The sequence below is a fragment of the Bufo bufo genome, chromosome 4 (assembly GCF_905171765.1).
Source record: "Bufo bufo chromosome 4, aBufBuf1.1, whole genome shotgun sequence".
In the NCBI taxonomy this organism is placed as follows: Eukaryota; Metazoa; Chordata; class Amphibia; order Anura; family Bufonidae; genus Bufo; species Bufo bufo.
This window is the reverse complement of record NC_053392.1, coordinates 534,543,582-534,566,599: the sequence shown is the minus strand read 5'-3', so window position 1 is coordinate 534,566,599 and position 23,018 is coordinate 534,543,582. Positions and strand designations below refer to the sequence as shown.

The 23,018-nt window shown below is 42.0% G+C and overlaps 1 protein-coding gene across 3 annotated transcripts in view; it reads right to left on the bottom strand.

Annotated features, from left to right (window-relative positions):
- PLCB4 (phospholipase C beta 4) overlaps positions 1–23,018 on the bottom strand; it is a 378,077-nt gene that overhangs the window by 145,703 nt on the left and 209,356 nt on the right. For all 3 annotated transcript variants that reach the window (XM_040429870.1, XM_040429871.1, XM_040429869.1), the window contains exon 8: positions 4,483–4,562. In XM_040429870.1, coding sequence (XP_040285804.1) covers positions 4,483–4,562 — 80 coding nt within the window. The remainder of the gene's footprint in view (positions 1–4,482; positions 4,563–23,018) is intronic.

Below are 23,018 nucleotides of genomic sequence, written 5' to 3'. Positions count from 1 at the left end.
GACCAAACACTGATGTGTGAATAAGGCCTTAGGGTTTTTAGGGCACCTATCTTATGAGAGTGTGCTTGAGCTTAAAGCCTCTTTCACACTAGCGTGACGGATTGGCTCTGGATGCGTTCAGGGTGCGTTCTGTGAAACTCGCACCATTTTGCAAGCAAGTTCAGTCAGTTTTGTCTGCGATTACGTTCAGTTTTTTCCACGCAGGTGCAATGCGTTTTGATGCGTTTTTCACACGCGTGATAAAAAACTGAAAGTTTACAAACAACATCTCTTAGCAACCATCAGTGAAAAACACCTGCTTGCGGATGCAATGCATTTTTCACTGAAGCCCCATTCACTTCTATGGGACCAGGGCTGCAGAATATAGAACATGCTGTGTTTTTCACACAAAGCAGAACTGATGCGTGAAAAAAAGGCTCATGTATACAGACCCATTGAAATGAATGGGTCAGGATTCAGTGCGGGTGCTAAGCGTTCACGTCACGCATTACACCCGCGCGGAAAACTCGCTCGTGTGAAAGGGGCCTTAAAGCTTCCTAGCTTGCTAGACACCAGTGAAGGTGTTCTATTATGTTTGTCTGCCCGCGTACTGACCTTTGCCTGTTTATCTACTCTGAACCTCCACTGCCTTCCCTGCCCATAGCCTGTTTATCATACTAACCCTTTGCTGCCTGCCCTGACCTTGGAGTTTCATGGATTTGCACAGGCTTTGCCAGTGCAGGCCCAAGCCACTCTGTGCATCCCTTCTTCTACTGCTTCCTGTGCCAGCCCTTCCCTCTCCTTCTTGATTTACAGGATCAGGCAAGATGACTGTGCAGGAACCTGGCCCTGCCAATCAAAATAGTACACTAATAGGATCCATAAAGTATTTTGGCATCCCCATACAGGTATATTTCAGTATACTTTCTTTTTACTGGATATAAAAAGATGTCTTGTACACCACACAATATATGCATTTTCTTTTTACAATGGTAGCCTATGGGGAACATAAGCAAATGTTTGTCATATACAGACACATTCACCATAGCTTTGGGTTTGAGAAAAATTCACTGATCATAAAAAATAAAACAAAGTGTGAATATGGCCTCCCTTGATTTTAATTTTTCTGATGTATGTTTTTTAATATATTTGCAATAAAATGTTAAATGACACCCCGTGCTATACTCAAATGTTTATTATCATGCAGCAAAGGAGCCTGGCAGTGCATGATATGTGGTTACCCAATAATGAGGTCCGTATATCAAATTCTTGGATTACTTTTCCAAGTACTTTCTACCGCTGATCCTTTCCCAGCCGCTTTGTAATCGATTGCTATTAGGAGGTTGGGGTTTTTTCCTACCGTTGAGACAACTGTGACTGTGCATAATGCAGCCTGTTTGCATCAATAGCACCTGTCAGTTGTCATATTTCAATAGCAGGATACCACCCACAAACAGAAGTCCTGGGTAACCAGAAAAATAAAATATTGATGAGGTACTTAGTCCACGTGACTGTATAAACCAACGATGGAGCAAATCCATCTGATGTCTTCAGAAACGTACATGTCTCTACAGGCCATGGAAGGATACTTGGAATAAGTGGAATTGGAGGGCTGCATATTTTTAGGAACATTTTGAGGGTAGCACAGCTACAGCTTGAGATAATCCCTGTCTGTCTAAAGGTCCCTGGAATTTCCTACTTTCTGAGCATAAGAACACGAGTGAGTAACTGCCGAACGCGTGGTGGTGGTATTTTGGAATAGCTTGTTACTTGGCTGCACAATTGTTCCGGTAATACTGCAGTTTTAAGCGTGAAACCAGATGGCCATAAATATGATTGCATGATTAATGGCTGCATGTCAACCTCTCCGTGTGATCTTTATCCTGCTGTCCAGGTCTTTCCCTGGCTGCAAAAAATTGTTATTTTAATGTTATTCTAGGGTCAGGAGACCATTGAATGATAAAATAAGCAACATATGTATTTGAATTTGGCATTACATTACTGGGGAGGTCCAAATATAACAATATTGATGGCCTAATTCAAGGAATGGATAGCCCCTTTAAATTACTTGGCAGCAAGTGATTACAACAAGTCCAGGCAGCTGCTCAAGACAGGCACTGAACACTTCTACAACCTACCATACCAGACGAATTGGCCAGGAGCATAAATAAATCTATAAAAGATTTTCTAAAGTGTTTTTTAGTAGATCAGGTGACAGTCCCTTTTAAGGTGTCCATGTACATTCACTAGCTGGCCAACATCTATCTCTCCTAACCCCCAACTAGCTTCTAAATCCCCCATGCACACACACGTTCAGTTTGGCCGAAAGCCGCTACCTGACGCTTCTTTCACGGGTTATCTGCTAGGCGAAGAAATGGATTGGGTGAAAAACGTTCTCTCCAAAAACATCTGTCAGAGGAATGTAGGGAGCTTGCCTTCACATCAGACTGTAGGCTGAATCCGCTTTCTTGGCGAGGTTGGACAACAGTAAACTAATCTGTATGAGGGCCTTTAGTCAAGTGCCATGTATATACAAGGATTATCAATCCAAAACAAAGTGTTCATCTCATGGAAATTAGATAAAGTGAGATAAAAATGTTTGAAATATCGCTGTGTGAGTGTTCAGCAGTACTAGGACGGTAACTATGTCCTTACCACTTACTAGATGCTTCTCTATCTGATGGCCTGGAAATGACCACGTGGAAATGGATCACAAGTGACCCAGAGGCTGCAAATCATTAACAGGTTTATTGTAATTGAGGTTTGGTTTTAGCTGGACAGCTGGGCTTTTATCCTGGTAGTAACCACACTGACCATACTGTCTATGGTATGCTGATTACACCATATTCAACTAAAAATGTATCAAACTGGTATAAAGTAGAACTGGCGTAGTTGCCCATAGCAACCAATCAGATTCCACCTTTCATTTTCCAAAGGAGCTGTCCAAAATGAAAGGTGGAATCGGATTGGTTCTGTGGGCAACTAAGCCAGTTCTAATTTACACCACTTTGATAAATGACCCCATTAGTTCTTGTGCTGTTTATATATTTTATGTCTTCATGTCTAACTACGTCTTGCACAAATATCATAACTCGTTGGCAGAGAGATAACGAACTAAAATACGTTAACACAAATACATGAGCTAACAAAAAAAATAATCACATTGGCTGCAGCTAAAAGCAGTTTATTTGTTAAAGGGCTCATCCCACAATGAATAGAGCACTTTAATTAAAGCATTATTGCAATATACATGCAATAAAGATATTGTTCGTCTTTTTTTTATGTACATTAGATTTTGTTTGCTGGAAGCGCCCCCTGCTGTTCATCCTTCAGGTCTACCTGTATTTAGAGGTGGACTAACCTGCTCAGTGGCTTCCCTGCTCTCTTCCCCTCAGTGCCGGCATAGTAATCTTATAAGTAAGTAAAATGGCCCGGACATCTTTCACCGATTCATCCTACTTCTGAATTCATAGAAATATAAGGCTTTCTCTCTGTAGAGCGGAGAAGGAAGTTATGGGGGAATTACCTACCATGTGTATGTCTGGGGCTGTATGTGGCTGTATGTGACAGACTATTTTCTAACCCGGGGAGGAAGGGTTTAACAAGAGCTAACTGTAATGCATCCTGGGAGATGGAGGTGCATGATGAGCTGCTGCCCACCCACGGAAAAGCAAGTAACTCCAGATACTTAAGTAAAAAAAAAAACAACGTTTTCATTTGATGAGATAACCTCTTTTGGCAGCATGGTAAAGTGCTATATAGCTGTAATACAGCAGACTATGGATTAAAGAGCATCTGTCAGCAGATTTGTACCTATGACGCGCGCAATCTCCTCGTACAGTGGGTCCGACACCCGGCACTCCCACCGATCTGATATTGATGTTCTATCCTGAGGAGAGCTCATCAATATTAAAAGCCCGGACAACCCCTTTAATCGTGTATTTCTTTAGATTGTGAGCCCCATTGGGGACAGTTGGATGCTAATGTCTGTAAAGCGCTGCGGAATATAGTAGCGCTCTATAAATGCATAAAATAAAAAAATAATAATATTTCCAGCAGAAACAACAGCGGAACCAATGTAGCGTTTTAAGAGTAAAATGCTCCAAAACTGTTAAATGATGGGAAATCTCACAAAAACCATCAAGTCAGAAGAGCTAACAGGTCCTTGTTATGGTGTTAATAGTCCAGTCAGATCCACGAGTCATTGACTTTGGTGTATAAAGAAACATAATAAAAACTTGACAGCAGCTTGTTGAGAGTATCAAAGTAAAACAATAGGAGAAGACCCTGGACACTCTGCAATCCTATGGAGTGGCGGAAAAGTGCAGGAGAGCCCATTTATCGGACAAGAAGAAACATATAGATAGCCCCATCCCAACTTATTTCTTACTAAGGTACGGAGGTTGAGGCCACATTGCTCCATGGCCATATTACATCATTGTTACAAAATATATACCATACACAATATAGAAAACAGATAACAGACACACAGAAGACACTTACTGTTTTTTGAGACATGTCATTGGACTGACGTTGTTGGCTCTAAAATTATGCGTGATAGATTTTAGCCCTTCTACCCATTGCTGAAAGACATACAAACACAGTACAAATAAGGAAAATCACTCCATAAAACACATACTGTGCAACAAAAGCAAGACATGCACTGCTTTTTTTATAACTGAAATACATTTGTACTTTACACTCAATATTGTCAAATTATCAAGACAGAAGAACAAGCAAAAGTAGCAAAAAGACGTGTCACACCATTTTTTTTTTACAGCAAACATATACAAAACCCCCCTTCTCTCCCAAAGCAACAAAATAAATAAACTAAAGTTTTAAAGGCTATGGACATCTTTGAAGGTCAGTTTTTGTTATTATTGCATTCTACCTATCTTGGTCTAAAAATAATTTTTCCAATTGGTCTTTGTTAAAAAATTTCAACAGTTTGTCTTCTACAGCCTTCAGTTTCCCTGCATCTGATGACTGCTTCTCCTTCTCAGTGAATCTGTCGGAGAGCTGCTCTGATGGCTACATCTGTAGCCCTTATCTCTAGTTCCATAACATCTGGGTAGTGTTTATGAGCTGTCCGGAGTGAACAGTTAAGGGATACAGAATTGGCTGTCAGAGCAGCTCCCTGAGAAATAGAAGAAACTGTCTGCTTATGCAGAGAAACTGAAGGCTACAGAAGACCATCTTTTGTAATTTTTTAATAAAGACCAACTGGAAATATTATTTTTAAGCCAAAGAAATAATAAAATAATGCCCCAAAGGTGTCCGTAGCTTTTAAACACGTTTGATTAAATGGCGATATGTTCACAAATTAATGTAAAAAAATAATTTTGACCCGACTTCTGAACATCTTTCTTATCTGGATCTGATGATCCATTGATCTGAGGGGTTTCCCTTTCTGCTTCCTACATGGAATGGCACCCTCAAAGCTTGCCAAGAAAGGTGACATGATCCCTCCCATCCTCTATTTACCTTATTACACTGCTGAATCTATCAAGCTGAGGGAATATTTTCTTTTTCAAACAGATTTCAAAAAGAATCGTAAGATCATGTATTTCCCTAGGGCGTCATGATCCAAAGAAAACAGGCTAAGGGGTAACCCAAGATCTCCGCACTGGAATACCCCAAGTGATTGGAGGCTACATTCACCCTTGCCAATTTTTTTTATAGATGCCCCAATGTACCTTAAAGGGAACGTGTCATCAACTTTATGCTGCCCATACTAAAGGCAGAATAAAGTAGAGACAGGTGAGTTGATTTCAGCGGTCTGTCATTTATAAGATAAAAGTAAGTTATTACTGAGAACCAACATCACAATCATTGCAGACTGGGCCTGGAAAAGAGTCCCGGCCTCCTGAGAAGAGTCCTGGTTATTCATGAATTCCTGCTCTCCTGCCCACCTGCTGATGACTGACAGTCTTCTACCTAGTTTTCTCCCTTTCTCTCTAGGAGAGAACTGCCAATCATCAGCAGATGGGTGAGAGAGCAGGAGATTATGACTAACCAGGACTCTCCTCAAGTAGATTTGACTTTTTTTAAGCCCTGGGCTGCAATGATTATGATGCTGGTTCCCAGCAACCACTTACTTTTAGCTCATGAGTGACACACCGCTGAAAGCAGCATTTCTGCCACTATTTTATGCTGCCCTCAGTGAGGTCAGCATAAAGTTGATGACAGGTTCCCTTTAAACAAAAAAGAATGAAGCAACTTCGCAACTTTCCAATGGTTTGGTGTATACGGCTATTATTCACAATGATGCGTCGCTATGGTAACAGAAAAAAACAAACCCTGTCTGATATTGCAATCATACTTCCTCTCATCAGTTCTATTTCTTACTAATCTACCAAATGCATTGAAAGGACAGTAGGTGAAAGACGGACTGCAAGATCATACTATACATGGTTTGATTGTTGTCTCGTTACCATGGAGATGCATAAATCTGTACAGGAACTGAAGAAATAAAATATGACTTTTGATTAAATAATTTTTTATCAAGATCTAATGTAAAGTACTGAGGGTTGGTTGTCCCAGGCTTATGATTCAGTCATCATCCTGCTACGTTCTTGTTTCTTTGCTATTTATACTCTCTATTATGTCACGGTATTGTTACTTTCAGCTGAGCTAGCCCTACAAGATGTTGCGTCTGGTTTTATAGGTTCCCTTTAATTTCAGACGCATTAGTGCAATAAAAAATGTCTGCAAAGGTGTACATATTCTTTAAAACTTTGGGACTAAAACTAGATTAATGAGGGCTTGTCACGTCCTCATAGAGGTACAACTGGATGCAAACCTTTGCAGTCTCGTTGGTGCTGAACTGTCAAGTTGGCGGAAGCTGAGCTGACGTTCCACTGACACTGTGCACTAGGAACCATCCACCTGACAATTTACAGCTGACGAAACTAACGATACTAATAACGGCCCAAACGAGAGTAACTACAAGAACATATAACATCACAGGGACCAGCCATGATGCAGCCTCTTTTACACATTTAATTATAACATTAAAAAAATAATCTTTGACCTAAAACTTAAAATTTTCAAGTAAACTAATTAAAACTTGGACTTTAATTAATAATTAACTTCATACAGTATTTCAAAAAGTAATTTTAATAACATACACAACATCAAATTCTACAAATTACACATCTGAACAATAAGAACAGGAACAAGAAATGGCATCACAAACATAACTAACATGTCTGCCACATTAGGCATCTTTTATTTTCTTGTGACATCACTTTTACTGCCTCATTGATTGTAGGTAAATGTAGACCGCTGTGACGTCTATTGTAACCTTTGACTTAACGGCTATTTTGAACAATATGAAATAAAAATTCCCAAATGTCAGATTGCCATGCAGTATTTATTTCCGCTCCTTATGTCTTTCGCACGATGAGTCAGTCAGGTACCCAAGGTAATTTACACAGCTCAATGCTGAAGAGGTCCATAAGGGCAAAACAGGCCTATGTGAAGAAGAGATTTCTGAACGCACTAATAACCTAGTCATGTCTAAGGGCCCTTTCACACAGCCTGAGGATCGGGGCAATTACTGGGGACGAGCATTCGTACAAACTCTCTTTTCTGATAATTGCACCATGATAAATGAGCAGACACTCGTTCATCTTTCATATAGCACAGCTTTCCAGCAGCAGATTGCCCCCTGAATAGACAGAAGTGTGCTACTGGCAAACAATGAATCTGAATGGGCAAGAGTGATTTCAGTAGTAGAGCGATTGATGCAAGTCAATGGAGATAGGCAATTATTGGGAACGGGTGGTTCGTTCTTGATAATTGCCTTTCAACGGTCCATGTAAAAGAGCCTTAAAAGGGTTGTCTGGGTATACTGAGATTGCAACAGGTGCCGGCAGCCTGTCTCCCCTACTGAAAGGATCACATTTAGCTGCTCATTGGCGCTCCAGGCCTCCACGCTGGCTCCCACGACTCCATCCGGCATGGTCAACTCATCCTTTGCAGCCAACCGCTGGCCTTAGCGATGATTTGTCCACAAGACATAGATCAACGCTTAGGCCAGAAGTTGGCTGAACAGGATCAGGTAACCATACCCATGCCGGGGAGGAATAAAACAAACCCCAGAAAAGAAGATGAAGACGTAGGAGCCAGTGTGGAGGACCGGAGTGCTGGGAGGCAGGTAAGTAACATTCTTTCAGGAGAGGAGTCAGGCTGCCCTCACCTGTATTCCAAGACAACCCTTTAAAGCTGGCACACATAAAAAAGTTGCATTTTCCATCCCATTTACACTTATTTATCATTATGGAGGAGATGTTTGAAATTTCCAGATACTTTTGGCCTAGTTTATCAGATCTTGCCTATCAGCTGTTTGGCAGTAGCTCAGGAGGTCTCCCTTACTGATCTGATATTGATGGCCTATTATGTGGATAGTCCATCAATATAAAACAAGAGGGCAACACCTTTAAGTATATTGCTAGGCACCTTCTGGAATTAGTGGGTGTCCACATTTTCACTTGGTTTTTGCAGTTCTTCGTAACCAAAAGCTGTTCTCCTGCAATGTGTATTATATTCCACATACTCCACCATACAACTGCTTCTTTGGATAAACCATGTAGACAGATCAAGGTACACAGCTCCTCCATACAATCAATGGTACAAATGTGCATCTGTAAAGAAACTCACACAATGCTCATACAGTGCTAGTTCATACACTACAAATAACCTAAAATGAATGCAAGTCATCTGTAAAAAATGCATAGCCAATTATTGCATCACAAAAACGCAGAAAATCACGATTAAATTGCATTTACATATGTGATTTTGATGCTGTTTTAACTGTACTTCAGCTGCTACGTGTGAATATAAACTATGGGTATATTCTGGCGGCAGTTTTTTGGGAGCAGGTTTTAGCACGGAATCGTTGCTGAAAACCGGGCCGAATCTGTGCTGAAACTAGGGCTGCAGTAAACGATTATTTTAGAAATTTTACAATTAATCGAGTAATCTAATAAGAAAAAATTAATTAATAGACTGTTTTCCAGTCCCCAACTGTTTTCCCCTGTGCGATCAGCCCAAGTGCATCAATTCCCCCCGGTGCCATCATCTCCACTATCCCCCAGTGCCATCAGCCCCCACGTGCCATCAGCTCCGTTTCCCCAGTGCCATCAGCTCTTCCCCACCCCAGTGCCATCAGCCCACCCTGTGCCATCAGCTCCGTTTCCCCAGTGCCATCAGCTCTCTCCCACCCCAGTGCCATCAGCTCCACTCCCCAAGTGCCTTCAGCTCTCCCCACCCAGTGCGATCAGCTCTCCCCCACCCCAGTACCATCAGCTCTACCCCTTGTGTCAGCAGCTCTCCCCTCTTGTGCCAACATCTCTCCCCCTTGTGCCAGCAGCTCTCCCCCCTTGTGCCAGCAGCTCTCCCCCCTTGTGCCAGCAGCTCTCCCCCCTTGTGCCAGCAGTTCTCCCCCCTTGTGCCAGCAACTCTCCCCCTTGTGCCAGAAGCTCTCCCCCCTTGTGCCATCATCCCCCCCTTGTGCCAGCAGCTCTCCCCCCTTGTGCCATCATCTACCCCCCTTGTGCCAGTTCTCCCCCCTTGTTCCAGCAGCTCTCCCCCTTGTGCCACCAGCTCCCCCCCCCCCCCCCCCCCCCCCGCTCCTCCTGACACCCGGAGTGCATAGAGTCATTGGTTGCTATGACGCTGTGTACTCCGGGCGCTTGGCCTTAGTCGCACCAACTTACCTTTCCAGCAGGGGTGTCACCGAAACTCCATCATTCCGTGCTGCTCTGCACCTGACGTCACACAGCGCGTCAGGTCACAGCGTGCGTACGTCAGGAGGTCAGTGCAGCGCGGGACCATGGACGTGCTGTGGAGTGTCCGGAGGCCCTCTGCTGGAAAGGTGAGTATTCAGAGTGCAGCGGGAGACCACGGAGCTGGAGTAATAGCAAGCGCTTCACTCCCGCTCCATGGTCAGATGACACAAACAAATCCTCGATGCAAAAAATTTGCATCGAGGATTTTTTTTTGTCGAATTACTAGATTTAGTCGAGTACTCATTGCAGCCCTAGCTGAAACCATCTGCCCTTGTTTTCAATGAGAGGCTGCACTGCAGTTAATGCAGCCAAGGATTTCTGCAGTGTGGTTTTCCAGATGACGCCAAGAATGTACAGATCCACTGTTGGCACAGTTGCTGTGCGGACCCCTAACAAGGAAGTATCGGGGGCTTGATTATGGTTTAGCTCCATTCAAAAGGAAAACCCATGACAGAAACTGAAGCAGTCTCTGCCGTGGAATATGCAATAGATTTTGTCTGCAAAAAAATCTTCTGTGTGAATATACCCTTACCCTATGTTCACATCTGCATTGTGAAATCCAGTAAGCTGTTCCAGCAGAGGAGTTCACCGTATCTCGCGTAGCCGGATAATGCCGCAAACTGAAGGATCTCATTGACTACAATGCGATCTGAAGGGGATTCAGATGCTTTCCACCCTAAAGCCGGTTTTCGGGTGAACAAGAAGTAATGCACGGAGGACTTTTTGTCCGGCTAAAAGCTGGCATTTAATGCTGGAAATCGGTCGGACCCCATCTTATCATTGTAGTCAATGTGGCATTATCCGGCTATGCCAGCAGGCTGTTTCTCTGTCAGAACAGCCTGCCGGATTTCACAATGCAGATATGAGCAAAGCCAAAATCTTCCATGTATTCATATGAAGGGCTTCAGCCAAATCTTCTCGGCTGTGAAATACCAGGCTGTCTCATTAGTCCGGCATGTTACACTGTGGAATCCTTTGAAGACGACCTATAATGGAGCATTGTATGGCGCATGGCCGAGAGACTTAGATCTGGCAATAGGAGAATATTCCTCTACTATATTCAGTACAATGACTGGACTGTACTGCTAATGATTGTGCTGATAACAGGAAAACATAAGACAACCACATGGATTAAAAATACAGGTTAAGAATCCCTCAGGACACATTCAGTTTCTCATTTGTCTCCCAGGATCCAAGGAAATTGTTTTTTTTTTCCTCCTTGTGCTTTCAGCAGGTCATTGGGATCTTAATGATTTATGATTCCTTGACTTGGCCTGCAATCACTCCTGCATACATGTATAGATGGAAACTGTTTCTTTTTTGTACGGAGATCACTTAGTATTTAATATCACAGGTTTAATAGGCTTAGTATAATATAGTAGGTTTATCTGCAAACATGCGTCAAACAGAATTCAATACATTATACCAGCATGGTCAAATAACTAAGTCAGCTATGCTACATTATATATACACTTATATACTGGTAATTTATATGTGTGTGTCTGTATATATGATTTATTATCCCCTTAAAGACCCTATGATATTCCATTTTAGTTTTTTACTCCCTGCCTTCCCTGAGCCATAACTTTTTTTTGTTCACATAGCCATATCAGGACTTTTTTTGTGGGATAAATTGTATTTTTTTAATGGCACCATTAAAGGGGTTGTCCGGGCTAAACCTGGACATTTCCCCATTTTCACCCAGGCAGCCCCCCTGACTTAAAGAGGACCTTTCACCCGAAGAAAGTATGTAAACTCACCAAAAAGATGTGTAGAGCGGTGCCCAGGGATCCCCCTGCACTTACTGTTATTCCCGGGCGCCGCTCCGTTCTCCGGTTATAGCCTCCGGTATGTTTGCAGTTAGGCTCCACCCAGTTGAGCCTGCCGCGGTCTCCTTCTCCTATGCTGTAGCGCTGGCCAATCGCAGCGCTCAGCTCATAGCCAGGCTTGGGTAAAAGGTCCTCTTTAAGAATCGGAGCAGTTCATGCTCTGATGCTCTCCTTTGCCCTGTGCTAAATCTCGCAGGGCAAAGGCATTTTCTAGAGTTCCTGTTCCTGTGACGAACTGGACTCTTCATGGGGCTGCCAGGTGGAGGCTTCCGCCCAGCAGTGAGCCCGGTGATCTCACCAGCACTGATGGGCGGGCTTTAGCGCGGCGCTAGCCTCTAAAACAGCTAGTGCAACTCTAAAGCCCGCCCATCAGAGCCGGTGACGTCACTGAACACACTGCTGGGCGGTGTTATTGTAAATAAAAGAGCCCTTGCCCTGCGCGATCCAGCATGAAATGCTCCAATGCTAACATCAGGGGGGCTGCCTGGGTGAAATTATAGGTATATCCGGGTTCAGCTCTGAATTGCATACGATGTAGTGGCAAGCCAGAAAAAAAATCCAAATTGAGTGGAATTGGAAATAAAATTAAAAAATGCAATTCCTCCACAGTTTTATGGGCTATGATTTTACAGTGTCCCCTATGGGGTAAAACTGACCTGTTACCGTCATTCTCCGGATCAGTGATACCACATTTATATAGTTTTTCATGTTATATAGTTTTCAATACTTAAAAAAATAAAAACTGATTTTTAGTTTGCATCGCCATATTTTGACCCCTATAACTTTTTGTTATGTCTATGGAGCTGAGTGAGGGCAAATTTTTTGCAGGGTGATCTGTAGTTTTTACTGATATCATTTTGGAGTGTGCATAAGTGTTTGATCACTTTTTATTAGATTTTTTTTATTTCACAACACAGAATACATTTTAATAGTTAAGGCATTTTGGGACACGGTGGTGCAAATGATCTTAATTATATATATATATATAATTTCATATATTTTTTTACACATTTTAAGTTCCCTTAGGGGACTTGAACATGTGATTGTTAGATTACTTGTCCCATAGACTGCACTAATTTACCATTAAAGCCTGTGGCACATTTAATACATTTCTACGAATAAAAGAAATGGAACTTAATACATTACGAGATGATAGAAGTCCGATTGCCTGGGGGTAGCATGAAAGTCAAATAGATCATCAAACAAGTTATCCCCCAAAAAAATGACATGCCAATTTGCTAAAGGGACACACTTTAAGAAGATCTGCAGATTCCACCACTAATCCTCCTTCCTCTGATGTCATGGAGAGGCTAGTGTGTATTCTAATGGCCCTGTACAACAAATCTTTATGAGGTAAGATTACCCAAGGTCTTGGCTCAAAATCTGTCTGTCTGTGGGCATCATGGACACTTCATATAACCTTCATCGAACCCGTCATAATGTTCCGCACACATGCATATGTAGTGCCCTGGAGCAGAGGGTGCTTTTGGACATTTGCCTATTTCCCCTATGCAAAGTTAAAACTTCTTACTTTATTTCTCTTGAAAGGGTTAACTTACACTGTTTATTACGGTGTTACTGCATTGTATATGTAGGTTGTGATATATATCCTGTTCATTTGCACTGTATTTGCAAGGCTCTGTAGAAAGGGTTAATGAACACAGAGAGACTTTTAGGACTTTGAATGAGAAGCTGGTAATTTCCCACAGCTGCCACAGAGTTTAAAGAAGACCATGTTTTAGAGGAAAAAAACTGATGTTGTTTACCACCAAACCCAGACAACCTGACCTTTTAAATGTCTGGTTTTAGCTTTATTGTTATGTCTGGAAACTTGCTTTTGTCTGGAAAAACTTCTGTGTCATTGCCATTGAGTATCATTGAAGCTTTAATGTAAGTCTATGAGAAACAGAAAGTGTTACAATGTATCTGTTTGTGCTGAGGTTCTCCACCCCTCCCACTAGAAGGTTATAGTCCAGCTAAAACTGTATATAAGGAAAGCAGTCAGAGTCCCTACTGTTCTGCAGTTAGGGACCAGTGCTTGGAGGGGAAGACTCATGCCAGCCTGCATGAGTGACCAGCAGAAGATTCTGAGTTAGTGACACTGAGCCACCTGGACTACTGAGCTACAGACTGTGGGCCCTTGACCAGGAAGCCAGCCTTCTGAGAGGGAGAGGGACAGCTAGCTAAGGCATTTCCTCAGTATCAAACCCTTCTTCTGCCAGGGAGGAGACTGGAGAAGCCAGCCAAATGCTTTGCCTGCATTATTTGAATTCCTCCAGTAAAGAAGCACCTTGGTTTACTGCAGACCCTGACTCTCTGGACTTATTTTGCTATTGGGGTGCACCACGCCTTACCATCCCTTCCGGTAGCAGCAACACGTGGTGACACCTCATGACGTAGCGTTGGGGCCACCCCAAACCTGGCCACTGCACATATCAAACATGGAGGGGTTAGAGGCAGTACTTGAGGAGTTCCTTAATTACTACATCTTACAGTGCACTGATTGAGGTGACGTTAACAGAGATGATACCAATTAATAGCCTAAGTCCAACATGAGCACACTGCTAAGTTATGGATTAGGTCCAGTATTTCTTTGATGAATGTTCATCTGTATGGGTTTTATACACGACCCTTCCTGCAAGTCAAGGTATCCTCAGCCTGACCTACCGAATGGCTCCATCGGGTTTAGGGTGTTTTGAGGAAATTCAGATGCCAGCAACAGGTTTTATGAGGGTATACCTCCTGTCTATGTGAAGTTGTTCTGCTTCCCAGGTTTTGTTTACACAGACCTTGTGTTCTGGTTTTGGGAATAATACACTGAAGATTTTATGGACAGCCACAAGAATATCAGAGGGGGTTTCTACTACTCTGCAATCTAAAAATCAATTTGATATCTATACCACCACAGATGCCGTGGTCACAATTGACTACAGAATCTGAAGGGTTAAATGTCTGTGATTGACATTATTGCAGATCGCAAACATTAGTCCTGGGTGTCTGCTGTTTAAAACTTCAGAGCGGGTGCCATGTTTAAAGTCCCGCTGTATTTGAAGTCGGGAATGGGTTAATGCTTTTGCATAAGTTTTCTGTCTTCGAAAAGTCAAAAAATTTGGCAAAAGACCAAATTTTGTGCAAAAAGTGGGGGGCATGAAAGGACCTATGAAAGATTTAACAATACTTGTGCTATATAGCCGTGTACATTTCATTTTCTGGTGCACAAACCTCCAGAGATGTTACAAATTTTTAAAGATGGGCCTCTTGATAGTTTTGTTGCATCTTATGTCAGCAAATTATTTTTCTTTATTAAGAATGGTAAAAAAAAATCCCAATAAATCCCCCCTCCTCAATAAATTCTTTATTAATAATTAATAAATTATTTATTTAATAAGTCTTTATTAAACGAGATACAGGCAAATGTATTGTTTAAAGCTGCCAGCAGGGGGTACCCAGAGCCAACAAAATATACTGCAAAATATTATACCGTGGATAGGTTGAGCTTGCTTTTTTGTTTATATATATTCCAGAGTTGTATAATTTATGGTATTATATAGTGTTGTGTAGAATACCAGTTTATGCAGTTTTTAATGTTAATATGTTATCATTTTGAGGAGCAGATTTCACAGTATGACACTATCCAATCAATGCTGCTCGTGTCAGACTGTGAAGGGACACACCCCTAACTGGTAACACCCAGTTGTATGTTTATTGTACAGTTATTCATTAACTTCTAGTAGCAATAGAGAATAGAGAACAGAACATAGAGAATACATGAAGCATGCTAGTAGTTACTAAAACAGACATGTCAGGAGAGGTGACAAGTCCTCATTAAGCAGCACAAGCCTAGAAGTAAACTGCGCCCATGATATTTTAAGGGGGGCACATGCAGTAGATTCCACAATAGGTGGAATAACGGCTTGACACAGCATTAGTCCTGCATCCGGCAGTCACAAATAATCCCCCATTATCAAAACTGCACAATATCACTGAAGCATTTAGCCTCAGATGACCTGATACTAGCCCGTCATACCAGGATGCTGTTTACCTTCCTCAAGGTTCGAGGCAGATATACCAGAGCGGCAGCAATTCTGACAAGTTAATATTTCACAAAGGTAAGAGAGGTTGAACATGACATGGTCATTTCACACCTTCACAAAAGAAGACTAAAGGATAAATACATGAGCAGCATACATTAGGCGGCTGCCGTCAGACATGAGTACACGCTGACCATGACATGACAGTACACGCTGACATGACAGCTTAGCTTACAATTTTTTTTCCCCACAAAGTAATATACAGTAGCAATATTTACTCATCATTTTGTCTCCATTCCAAACTCTGCTGTAACCTATGCCCATATAGTTACACCCTAATGCATACTTGCTCTCAAAGGATTATATGGAAATCATTTTGCCATGTTTGTTTCCTGAAATTGAGATCTCAAGTAATAAAATAAAATAAAATTAAAATAAAAACCCAGTGGATCAAAGCTATGAGGTCTTTTTTCACACGTCCGCGTGTGATCTCTGAAATGTGGTCCGACCGCAGTTTATGTGAGCCCAAGTCAATGCATTATAAAGACCCACGTGGAGCACATTTTACAGACCACATGCGGAAGTGTGAAAGCATCAGTTCAAACATCGAGTAATTTATCTGGAAGTAAATACGCATAAAAATTGGCAGTAAAATATACAATAATGGTGATTGAGTTGCGCATTTTACTGCTAATGAAGGAAATCTGCAGAGAATAATCCACGGTTTGTTAAAACCTCATTCACTAATATGGTAATGTGTTGCGGAATTTCAGTGCGGATTCTATCATTGAAATTCAGGAACAAATACTCAATATGCGAGCTCACTTAAAGGGTACCTGTGGTGTGCGCTGCAGGCAGTATGTTAAAGGGGTTGTGCCAAGTATTAAAATGAACCTTTATCCACAGGATAGGGTATAATGATTGCTGATCTCAAGGACAAGGGTCCTATGTCCTGATGGAGCAGCAGGCCGAGCATGCACTATGGGACTGTTTGAGATAGTCCCATAGAGAATTAATTCTCTGCCTGCCTCTCTATCAGGACAGGGACATGGGGCCTCCATTCTCAAAATCAGTAGGTCCCAGTGGTTGGTCCCCCAGCAATCAGTTATTTCCTAAAGGATAACCCCTTTAAGGTCTCACACATGCTTTTGTAGTACTACTGAATGATAGTAACTATTGAGTGACAGCTGTACAAGATTGCATACAACTCAATGTATTCCTTTGGACTGCAATCAATAGCCCTACAAAAGGTCTCTATGTATCCCAGGGCTTAAAGGGCAAAATTATCATATCAGTTGGGTAAGAGCAGGGGAGGAGGGCTGCAAAACTGCCCTTCCAACTATTACTGTATGTCCATTTGAATTTTTTAAATGGCGATTTGGAGAGGAGAACTTATAAGGCACGATTCACACAGCGACTAGTGTTAAAATTATGAGCCTACCATGCCAAGTTACTGTAAAAAAAAAAGGAGGCAACATTAACGGTGGCAAAAATCAAATCATGTCAGTATGTAGCTCAGCCCTGAGACTCAAGTTCATCTTTTTTTTCTCCTTTTTGTTTATCTTTTTTATTAAAACTAAAAAAAATTGTTTCCATACCACAAAAAAAGAAAAATCCCACACAACCCCCCTCCTCACGTATTCTGAAGGTGCATCAAATCTGAAGAGTCCAGAGAGTCCACTTCACCATCCTATACTGGTTGCATTCCCAACCACCCACCTTCCAGCAATGCTGCCCCAAACAGATAGACAGCAGATCCATGAAAAAGTTCCAGATGACACGAGCACATAATAAACAAAAGAGGTATACCCCCCTACACCAAAATGATACAAGTCCCTTCTCCCTACAAAATTAGATATCGAACCACCGATCACCAAACCTCAATCTAGTCCCACAAGTGAAACAGAAGAGAGAGTAGACAATAATTGAGACTACACTAAGCCCAATCGGTACCTCTGTAGTTCCCGAGAGGCTAGGCCAGAGTTATCAATCCAAGGCGCCCATACCTTTCAAATTTTGAAATCGGTCACCTCTTCCTATGTACCCATTGTTCAAGATTATCTAGCTAATTGATTTTGGATATAAATTCACTGCTGCTAGGACTACGCTCATCCAGCCAATGCTGGGCAATCATCCACCATGTTGTTAATAGCAATCAGGTTACCTAGTTCAGTGATTAAAGGGGTTGTCTCACTTCATCAAATGGCATGTATCATGTAGAGAAAGTTAATACAAGGCACTTACTATGTATTGTGATTGTCCATATTGCCTCCTTTGCTAGCTTGAATTATTTTTTCATCTCATTATACACTTCTCGTTTCTAGGGGTTACGACCACCCTGTAATCCAGCAGTGGTGGTCGTGCTTGCACACCATAGGAAAAAGTGCTGGCCTCTCTGGTGGCCCAGACCGTTGGAGCGCACATAGGCCACCTTGTATCTCCGCTGCAGCAGTAATCAACACCAGTATTACACTGCCAGATCACAACTAACTAGCGTTACTGCGAACGCTCGTTCGCAATGATCTGGCAGACTATCTGCCTGTCTAAAGCCTCATGCAGACGTCCGTGGAACACGGTCCGTGAGCAACCAATGACGCCGTGCGCTCCTGCAATGCCAGTCCGGTATCTCACGGACTGTGTTCCACGGACGTCTGCATGAGGCTTAATACAGGCTTTACTCTGATTAGTTTTCCATACTTTTACATTATGTCAACGACAGTCAACCGCATATTGTCTTTCACACGGGGCAATGTGCTGCCAACCAGCAGGCAAAAATGATCAGATGGCAAAAAAAATTAGCTTCTTTGTCTGCTGATCGCCAGCACATTTAAAAGGGCCAAATGGCGCAAATGTCCATAACTGGTCCAATCATCTGCCCACGTACAAGGCCTCTGAGCTGTGAATGCAGTGAGAGCAGAGCCCATGCTCCTCCAGTAATCTATCATATAGAAGGTAGACTATGGATATGATGATTACTAGTATAAATGCTGGTCTGTAGATGTGTTGGCGGCATTATCTCCGCCATTATAGCTGCATTACAAGCACTGTCCTAAGGTCCAAGCTAGTTGCCGCATCTAACTCCATTATTCTTTATGACCCATGGTCCTAACTTTAGATGACTTTTCCGGGGCCAATATGTATTTCCTTTTCCTTATGCCCCCAGGGGAAGAACAAGAATGTGGAAATCTGGAAATAATGAGAGTGGAGGATGGGGGGGGGGAGGGAGTAGTCATTACCTATTACACCTGCTTGTCATAACTTGTAGTGCCAGTATGCTGACAAGCTGCATGAAATCAAAGGGAATATGGTAGGCACTCCACTTATTGGTTTTGCATGTAACACTATTCAATATATTATATCAAACATCAAACATATGAAACAAATCCACAAAGGGATATATACATACATACATACAATAAGGAATAAAAAATAAAAATAAAGAAAAAAAGTGTACTGATTAAAAAAAGTGTAGCAATTAAAAAAATGGCGTTCATACAGTATAAAATATCTTGATCTGTATGGTCCGGACCTAATGTACAAGTGGAAACTTCCTTTTCTCAAGCGAAGTATCTTTGCCGGCATATTGGGAACTCACCTGTGAATTAGCCAAACAGGTCGAGACTCGTAGGTGCGTGGACTCGCTGCAGGAGAAACTGCACACAAGCATAATCCAGCTCCAACAGCAGCCGCAGCAGGTAAGTGCACAACCCCACACATTATGTTATGAGTCCATCGCAAGTGTTACATAGTTAAGTCTATCCACTGAACAAGGACAATTGGATAAACTTTCTGTTAGGCTGTTGTTGCGCTAATGTCGCGCGACAAATGTCGTCGTGTAGACGTAGCCTTACACTCAAATACCTTTTGAAAGTTGTGGAGCAATTATTGCTACACCCACTACATTAACCATTCGATGGATTAAGTGAAATCTCATTTAACTTGCGATATATTTTATACAGACAAAGCATTATTATATCTGCATCTTTCTGTCAGCACAAGTTGAAATATTATCTGGAATATCACCTAGTAGATGCGAGCTGGACTATTAATATGAACTACTGCGCATCATGCTATATTTAATAGTCAGTATGATTACTGCTGAATATTGAGTACTATTGAATTGATATATCAGTTTTACTAATTAACAATCATGCATGATATTTATATGGATTTTAGTCTATCATCTATTTTTTTGGGATAATTTATCATATTTTTTTAATCACCACACTTTTTTCTTTATTTTTATTTTTTATTCCTTATTGTATATATATTTTTATCCCTTTGTGGATTAGTTTTATATGTTTGAAGTTGTTCTAATAAATAGTCTTACATGCAAAACCAGTAAGAGGAGTGCCTACCATATTCCCTTTTAATTTTAACCCCTTACATATTGGGTGACCCAGCAGGTAGTGAACCCCCTGTGTCCATCACAACATAGTGTGAGCCTCTCAACACAAATTTATAAGCTGCAGGAAATAACGGTGTAATAGATCGATCTCACTCCGTGTCTCGGTGGAATTCTTCCTCGTCTAATCTCTTTAAGACTCAATTTTATGAAACCTCTTCATTTTCTTATTTCTACTGGAAATATGCTCTAATCAGCCATCACAGCACCATTATAATATTGAGCATCGTTATGTTCTTCTGTGATTAAGAAACACCTCTCTACCTTCTATCATTCCCTCAGTTCAGATTTTATAATTTCATAATTTATTAGATGAGATTTCATTAGTGCTGGATTTTGGGTCATATTAACTACCGGTAATACGCATTTTTGGTCCATTTGCTACGATATATTAGCTGCTATTTACATGGTAACCTGATGAAATTGCATAATTATTGCTCTCGGCACTCCGTTAAACATGTTTTGTTTGTTTTTTTGCATCATTTTACGGGGTATAAAGGTAACGTCTATTTTACATAATGTTTTATTTTATTTTCTTATGCCAGAATTTAAAAAAAAGAAATGTATTATATTACAAGTAATGGGATACCTAATACATGTAGATTTCTGATGTTTAGAAATTAGGGTTGTTGCGGGTATCGAAATTTCGATACCCAATCGATACTTTTGTCCCGGTATCGATACGATACCGGGATTTCCGTTTTTTCGATACTGGGCTGCGCTTCTGCGCAGTCTAGTATCTCTGAACATGAGCGCGCTGCTATCGGCGCGCTCATGTTCTCTCTCAGCAGCACGGGGAGAAGGAAGCTGTCCTCCCTCCCCCTGTGCTGCTGCCGCTGCCACCAATGAGAAGAGAGGGGCGGAGGAGGGGCGGAAATGAGAAGAGAGGGGCGGAGGAGGGGCGGCAATGAGAAGAGAGGGGGTGGAGGAGGGGCGGCAATGAGAAGAGAGGGGCGGAGGAGGGGCGGGCGCACTGCGCCCCCAATGATAGGATTACTATCGGAGCGATGGGAGGAGACATCAGCTTCACTAGTGGGCGTTCCTTTTCCCTGCGCTGCGATTGGACAGCGCTACAGCCAGGGAGAAGGAACGCCCACTAGTGAAGCTGATGTCTCCTCCCATCGCTCCGATAGTAATCAGCAGCATGTGGAGCAGGAGAGGAGACAGTAATGGGGCACTGCGGGCGAACGGAGCGGCGCCCAGGACTAAATGGTGAGTGCTGAGACATCGCTGGGCGCCGCTCTGTGTGGCCTAATAATGAAAGTCTGGACTCATATACAGTAGTCAGTCTTTAACACATACAGGAGGCGGGTGCCGGCAGCAGAATCGCATTGCCGGCACCCTGCCCCTGACAGGGAGCTGCTGATCTGCTAGTACCCGCCTCCTGTATAAAGGGGTAAAATCATTGGTGGTGCAGTGTGCCCCCCCCCCCCCTCAATCCCCCCATCCCATTAAAATCATTGGTGGCACAGTGCGCCGGCCCCTCTCAACCCTCCAGTATTAAAATCATTGGTGGCAGTGGCCACAGGGACCTCTCCACTCCCCCTCATTGGTGGTGCAGTGGCAGCTTCTGATCGGAGCCCCAGCTGTGTAAGCCTGGGGCTCCGATCGGTTACCATGGCAGCCAGGACGCTACAGAAGCCCTGGTTGCCATGGTAACATCCCTGATGCTGTGTGCACAAAGCACAGAGCAGCAGGGACAGTGTGGAGTCCTATTCACCCTGATAGAGATCTATCAGGGTGAATAGGAAAAGGGATGAAAGATCCCAGGTTCTAGCCCCTAAGGGGGGAAATAGTTATTAAATAAAAAGTGAAAAAAAAAACACTAAAATATGAAGTATAAATCACCCCCCTTTTCCCAATTTCACATATAAAATATATAAATAAACATATTACATCGCCACATCAGAAAAGTCCAAACTATTAAAATATAAAAAAAAAATCTAGGTGGTGAATGCCGGAACAGAAAAAATAAAATAAAAACTGCGCGATTCGCCATTTTTAAAAATGAGGAATGCACGTGGCTTTTTTTGTTTATTTTTTTCGCGTGGTATCGAATGGTATCGAGTATCGCAATACTTTTTCATGGTATCGAAACCGAATCAAAAATTTGGTATCGCAACAACTCTATTAGAAATAATGTACAATGTTAAAATAATAAATATAATAATAAACAAAATAAAATAATTTAATAAAAATTATTTATTAAAATAATTTATTAAAATGTCCTTTTTCCCACTTGCATTTATACTCATTCATATAGTTAAAAGATTTTCTTTCCGTAATTTTGTCAATATCAGATCGGTGAATATCCATCTGCTGTCACCACCACTATTTACATAGCTGAAGTGGCCGTGTCCCCTCAATCGTTCAACGGGAACAGCTCCATAGATTTTGTAGTGGCTGTGCCTGGTATTGCAGCTCAGTCCCATCAACATGAATGGGCTGCAATACCAGACACAGCTTGCATTTGTTGCCATACTGAATGTGCTTTCTACGGTGTTATTTTTTTGTTGTCCACACAAATGTGTGGATAGTGTTTTTTTCCCCTATAGAGAAGGGCTTGAAAAAACTTTGGAAAAAACAACACTGCATTAAGTGTTTCATTAAAAAAATGTTCACAAAAAATGGCTACAAATTAAAATAAATGTCACTAGCAAAAAAAAAAATGCAAGCAGATTGTAGGGCATTTTTTTTAGTGTGTGAAGGAAGTTTAAAGGGATTCTGTCACCTGCTTTTACCATTTTAAGCTGGCACCATCGCTATGTTGACTAAAGTACCTTATTTCCAGCAGTCTTCTTTTTACTTTATTTTGTTTTGTAGTTTTGATATAAAAGCGCTTTTTCTGTTCTGCTAATTAGGGTCCAAGGTGCCCAGAGGGGCGTTTTTTTCACTCTCCGGAGCCCAGTGACGCCCCCCTGCAGTGCCCAAGAACGCCTCCTGATCATCAAATAACCTCCCACAGCCCCGGCAAACGGTT